Raw genomic sequence first — 7,164 nt, 5'->3', positions numbered from 1 at the left:
GAGGCTCTGTACATGCTTTGAAAAATGGAATCAATATTTAAAAAAAAATGTAATACCAGTATCTCTCTATACATGAATTCTATTTTTATATCAAATTCTGGCTGATGTAAGAAATGTAGTTGTATACTGTTTGCTGATTTCCTCTATTAAAAATTACTTTTTCTTAAAATAAAAGAAAATACAGCAATTGAAGTTGTACACTAAGTCATAACAAGTTAACTTTGCAAAAAAACATTCTACATTCTAATAAACTTCCCATGGCTCCTCGTAGTTCAGCTTATTAATACTGAAGAGTAGTTAATCATCACATTAAAAAAAAGAAAACAACTTTTATTATATTATACAATTATATAACGTTGAATCAATATATTTTAACATATTACTGACATTTTTAAGTAAATCAATAACTTTTTAATCATACAGTATATTTTTATGAATATTTTTCGCAATGTAAAACAAATATCATGTGTTTTTACAGGAAATTGTACAATAGCCATGTACAATAGAATTATTTTGCAATATTAAAAATGTAGTTTGAGTAAATAGTAAATTTATTAATCATTTAAAGTAAGAAAATAGTTTTTATTTACTGTTCTCATTTTATAACAATTCTACCGTAACAGTTCATTAGACTCTGAAGTATTTTTATATAATATTATAAACCCTGATTTTTGTTAACATTTTGAAGTGAATACTTTATAGGCAACCACCAACGTTTTATTTACCAACAGGTCAAAATATTGCTATAACACTGAGTGTTGAAAGAAGTAGTGTTAATGAAGATATTGCTGTTAGACTGTTCATCTCCTGTGAAGAGCTGCTTGGCATAATTGTTGGCCTAGGTTTTGTGCGTTTTTGTGAATATACAGCAGTTGACTGGTTTGTGGGCACAGTTACATTACAGTACATTTCATCACAGCATGCAACACAAACCTAAAAAACAAAAAAATAAAAAATAAGTTTTTTATTTTATTAAAATTTAGATTTCAATTACGCTTTGAAACAAAACTTGCTCCTTGATGGGTAAATATGCCTCACAATTAATAATAATGCCACAAAACTTACATATCATGAAAAGGAAGAGAACAAGCAGAAAGAAAAGATAGATAAGCAAGAAAGGGATGATTTCCCCATGGAGAGATTATTAAATATGACTAATCATCCAAAGGAGAGCTACAAAACCTTCTCCAGGCACTGAACATTTACCCTCCCTACTGCTTCCTTTGAGCAGGACACGTCAAGGTTTCATTAACCTTGAAGCAGCCTCTCTGTTTACTCAGGAAGACTTCCTAAAGCAAAACCATCTCCTGTCCCAACTATATTGTATATTGAAGTACCTTAACAGTGTGCGTTTAGTGAGTGGAGGGCACTTCCATATCTTATACTTACATATGTAATATAAAAGTTTTCTACAAATTATATACATATTTTGTATGTAATTTGATTTTATATAATTTAATTTGATTTTGAGTATTACCTTAAGATTACTTAATTAATTGATTACATTAATTACCTTAAGATGCAAAACTTCTCGTAATTCTGATTATAAGGTCTAATATTTACTTTGCTTTGTGTTTTTTTCATCCTATCATATGTTTGTTAACAGCAGGTGTTTCAACAGCTCATTGTATTTGTAATTAATAGTTAAAATTGGTTTAGGTGTTATTGTTTATTAATTTTTTTTGTAATTAATTTTAATCTTTTATATATATTTGAATTAGTTTTTTATTTTTGTTGCAAACAGAAGACAGTGGTATAGTTCATAAGAAGTCAGCTTCAAAATTAAAATTGTTGTGCTGAAGACTATGAATGAGCAAGATGAAAGAGAGTTCAGCGTAGCATAGAGCAACATTCAGTTGTTGCAGTAGAACTAAAATACAGTATTTCCTTGTTCAGCTACAAAAAATAAATTACAAGACCTTTATAAGAAATACTTGTTCATCAAAGGTTTCTCAGGTAGAAAGATTCGATGTCTACAAGTCTGATACAACTTGCTTTTGATGGGCCAGTATGTATAAATATATAAAGTCAAGTGTTTAAGGGCATTTATAGTTTGGAGCATTTTATTATGTTAATAGGACATGTGAATGTCAAAACTTCCATGGCTAAAAAGTTGATAATTTTAAACTGTACAGTATAGTACTACCTAAATAATTTTATTTTTTACACTATTATTATTGAATTATTTTTAATAACATTTAGTTTCAGCACTTGCTTAATTTCCTTAACTGTAGTTCATGATTTGGCAATTCTGCCACTTGTATCATTCTTCGACTCTAGCTATAAGGATCTATTGATAATGACTTCAAGGGTTTACAAAGCTGAAACCTAAGTTTCTGAAATGATGAATTTTATGTTCACATGTAGTCATGTTGAAGAGAGCTCCCAAATGAAGACCCCTCATTTTTGTGGCAATACTCTGTGGCAACTGTCTTTTTTATAGACATAGAATTACATCATCTGGGAACAAATATTTATTATTGCATTTCTTAGGTGAAGTTTTTTGTTTAATAAATAGAAAAAAAATATTTACCATAATCAGAAATTTCCACCCTTTGTCTTTTGCCCTAAGTTGTTTTTATCCAAATTTATTTTGTGCCTTTCTGTTTTTTTTTTATAATAATTGATCACATCAAACCAAACTGCTGGCATTACCAACTTAGCCTAATGGATAACCTTTTTGTTCAGCAGTTATACATAGTTAAAAACTGCACAATCTACCATGAAATATGAAAGAAGTGTCAGTACAATACTAAAAACAGTTCTATTTATCTTCTAAAATGCTCCACCAAACCTTGATTACTTTGAATATTTGACATGTCTGTTTATATCTGTAAACAGATCAATTTTATATCTGCAAACAATTATTTTATAGTTGTCCCTTATCCTTGCCTGGCATCAGAAACTCTATTCAGGATTCTTATGGTGCATAAGCTTATAACGATGTTGTCCAATGTGCATGACTAAAGGGTCTTGTCCCTGAGGGAAACTGTTACCATAGTATGATGTGTCAAATGACCATCATGCTGTATTTGAATGTGTGCAGACACACATTGTTGCTGTTGTGGGCTGACTGGTAGAATGATTATTACAATTTTGAAATTATTGATTTTTTTAATGTTTGATTTCCTTTGAAAGTATTTTGTTGCACTTGTTCTTTTTGTGAATGGTATTCTAAGTAAATTGGTTAAAAGTATTGAAATCAATTTATCTTCCATTATGCCACTGTATTTGTTGTTGTTGAATAGTTTTAAACTATTTATTGTTAAACTGCTCAGTGGAGAACAGGTAGTGGTGTTAATAATGTTCTGCTTAAAAGGTTAGGAAAAAACCCTTAGGTATGTGGTCAATCCCCTTAGATACCATATACCCCTTAGCTACGTGGTGTATTAAATATATGTTCTACATGTTTATTTAATACATTGTTTTTGCCAAATGTTTGATGTTAGCAAATTTTATAATGTTTTAGAATGTTGAAGTCTTTGTTTTAATAAGCTGTATATTAAATTGGTATCTTTGTATGTCCTGAAGTGATTTATAAATTTGTCTTAAGTTGTGTGCAGTACCTCCAGTGTATCAAAAGTGTGTCTAAACTTTTATATAAAATAATTTTTTATATTTCATTAGGTACAAGGTATACATGTAGCCATGATGTTTTGCCACATTTAAAATTTACAAATTACCTTAAAGAAGTAGGATACTTTTATAAAAAAATTATCAACATGCTAATTTATCACAGCACAATAAAAACTAAGTTCTCAACATACTTCAACAACATTAATTTACAATCACATCAGTTTTTAAAAATAAAACACATTAAACAAACAATATAGATCAAATATATTATTACATTATGTAAAATATTAAAACTCCTCTTTTCAGAAATGCTGCTAGTTTTCTCCAAGATGTCCTATCAAAAAGAAAGGTCCAGTATTTTGAAAGTGATTCGTGTAATACTTTTAAGATGTTATCAGATTTTATTATGTTGTTTAACATAATAGTATTAAAAATGTAAAAATATTCTTTTATAAGTGTAAAAATGTATTTGTATTGATGTATTTGAATTTTTATTATTGTGATATACTGTGATTGTAGCAGTCTTTGCAACTTTTTGAGTGATTTATTTGTTTTAAGCACCTTTTTTTGACATTAGTATCAGACTTTTGGTCTTATAATGTATTTACTGGCGAAGAAATTCAGCTAGCTTAGTAAAAATATTTTGATTGAGCAGAACAAGAATGAAGATTATACTTATATAGAATAAAAATATCTAAAAATAGGTATTTATTTGTCTAAGACATATTCTATTATAGTATCACAAATAAATGGCGTATCTTTGGGAAGTGATTCAACATATAAATATTAAAGAATAGATTTTTGAAACTTTGAAGAGCATTTAAAGAAAAGAACTTGAAAAATATCCAGTGTTTTTGGAGTGAACCTCATAACCTTTTCCATTTTACTTTGATATTAAACCTTTTGTAACCAGTTTTCCACATTCCAGGGTTGAATTTTGTAAACTAAATTTATTTATTTTTCAGTCACATTTTTTACTGAATATCAAAATTGTCAAGTGATGTATTAATGCTCATAACATGAATAATTGGTTTAAGAAAAATTCTATACTTTTGTAATCAGGTCTGGTCAAGAACTGTTTTGCTTTTCAGATATGATATAGAATTTTTGGGGATAAGTTATTACCATCATATTAAATACTACAAGCTTTAGATACTTTTTGAATAAATATTGCCAGTTTTGTAGGAAGATTTACTCTTTCGGCAAGAGCCAACATATGGTTCGTTGTTAGTTTTTCCACATTAATAACCAATGGTTTTCCATTTTAGTAATCTTGCTAGGGCATCTTGCACTGTACACTCATTAAAATTGGTAATAGAGTGGCTATAGTTTGTTGGCTAGCTAAAAACTGCACTTAATCCACTCTATTACATCTTGTAGGGTGATATAAAAGGATTCAAATGAAGTACTTGTCCATAGTAGGAAAGCTGTATTTTAGATTACCACAGTGATATATAAATATTTAATTTATCTTTGAAAAGTTATTAAATTTTGCAATGTGTTAAATTTGATGAAAGCTACTACTTTAAACAGATATTATATGTTAGCCATTTTCTAAAAATATATTGATGTAAGTTATTTAATGTATTATAACATTCATTTGTTTTTTAAGGGAATATGTTTTATTTATTTTTAAGAGCAAATTTTAACTGTCTTGGACTGCATTGGTCATTAGGCGTTAATAAATCCCAAAAGTGTGCAATATATTTCATCATACAACTTATCATATTTCTGATACTGTTAGTAAAACATATTTATTTTTATGAAATGAACTAAAAATCAGTTTTTATAACAGCATTAAAGTGTTAACAGTCAATTTTTAATACAATGAACTACTCGTATATTTTATTTTCCTTAGTGAATGAAGCAATATGATTGAAAATGGTCAGACTTAGTTTCTGTCTAGAATCTGAAGCATCAACATACTGTAATCCAATAGTTTGAAATAATATTTCAAGAGTAAGGTTCTTTTTATTGTAAACAAATATACTAATTGGTATCTAGCAAATATACAAATAATTTAGGAATAAAAATAATAAAACTATGATTAAATTACTTTCTGTGCATCTATGAGAACACAACCAACGCCTAAGGGCCAGCACTCTGAACTGTTGGCACACTTTTTGTTGACTACTACACTGGCTCCTGTTGAATCCATGATATGTAAAGTGTGGCAGAAGTTTTGTCCTGAAAGTAATAAATATAGTATTTCAATGTGATTACAAATTTTTGTAAGAAATAATAAAGTTTTCCTTATATATATTTCTTAATGAATGTTTAAGTTCACAAACACAAATTAGATTGTATCTCAGTTTATTTTCCATGTCATATTGCAAAAAGATTCTGGTCTAGTATAAGTCACTGACTGGTTAGTAATGCATATAAAACATACTGTTAATAGTTAGAAAATATAAAATGTTCTATGTTTTTTGTCTTATTATCTAATATAGGGAATGTGATATGAAAGGCTGGGGCTTTTCTCTCAGAATGACATTTTTGCCTACAGTGAGAACATCCAGTGGAATTTGTCTTGGTGACTTTTTATTACAACATTCAAAAAACATTAGAGTTTAACTTTGACATCAGTAATGCTTGGACACAGGATTGGTATCAGAATATTCAGTAATGGATATTCAGCTGAATTTTCTGAATATCCTTACTGCCTCCTCAAATGGGAGTAAGCTTCCATCACCATGATGTAACTGTGAAAACTATTTATAAGAGTTCATTCATCACATAATTGAGCATTGAATTTGAGTTTATGAAAGAAATTCAAATGACTTCTTGTTATTTCTGTAATTCTGATTACCTTCTCTATTTCTATTGATGTTTTTTTGAGTTCTGTGTTTTGTTTATATAGTATGTTTAAAATGCTGAATATTAAATAATAATTACACTTATACAATGCAGAGAACCTGTTTTACTCTCAGCTGTCTACCTACCTTAATGTTTAGTGAGTTGGCAGCTGGTTCTACAGACCCTGTTTGCCTACATAAAAGCTACCTCTCTGCAGAGCTGTATTATTTGCTCTGGAAAGATCTGAAAGATCAATTTCCCTTCTGAAATTTGAAAGAAAGACTTTAATAACTTTAGTAATTAATTATATACATGTATGTATACTATTGGCTGGAAGATGGATACTCTTCAGAGATTTGAGGAGTATTTTGACTTTGTACCATGAGATATGACTGTAAATCAAGTAAAAAGTGCTGAGACTGTACTGGAACTTGTACTTCATCCATTATAATTCCAACCTCTGAAATATAAATGCTTTTTAATTTTTGTAAGTGCTTACCTTTTGGACACGGATGATCAATAGCAAACTGATTACACATCAAATTATCAGATACGTTAACACATGTATAACATGTTAATCCAGCTGGAAAAAAATAAAACAAAATACTTTAATATTTCTGATATAAGTTTGAATCTTAGTTTTAAAAGAAAAATATCAAATTTAAAATTGCTAGTAATTATACAAATGTATTGTAATATATATAAATAAATATTACACTAAATAAATTAACAATTAATATAATCCACCTTACCAGCAGCACGTTGATACTTTCTGTAGATCTTTTGGTTTAC

At 28.5% G+C, this 7,164-nt stretch overlaps 1 protein-coding gene across 1 annotated transcript in view; it reads right to left on the bottom strand.

Annotated features, from left to right (window-relative positions):
- Positions 1-328: 328 nt before the first annotated feature.
- Positions 329-7,164, bottom strand: part of LOC142318305 (ly6/PLAUR domain-containing protein 6-like) — a 305,742-nt gene continuing 298,906 nt past the window's right edge. The window contains exons 3-5 of the mRNA XM_075354877.1: positions 6,872-6,955; positions 5,633-5,763; positions 329-933 (exon numbers count right to left, since the gene is read on the bottom strand). Of these exons, the coding sequence (XP_075210992.1) occupies positions 733-933; positions 5,633-5,763; positions 6,872-6,955 (416 nt within the window). The 3' untranslated portion in view covers positions 329-732. The remainder of the gene's footprint in view (positions 934-5,632; positions 5,764-6,871; positions 6,956-7,164) is intronic.

This window comes from Lycorma delicatula, chromosome 1 (assembly GCF_047948215.1).
Source record: "Lycorma delicatula isolate Av1 chromosome 1, ASM4794821v1, whole genome shotgun sequence".
In the NCBI taxonomy this organism is placed as follows: domain Eukaryota; kingdom Metazoa; phylum Arthropoda; class Insecta; order Hemiptera; family Fulgoridae; genus Lycorma; species Lycorma delicatula.
This window is presented reverse-complemented; position numbering and strand designations above follow the sequence as displayed.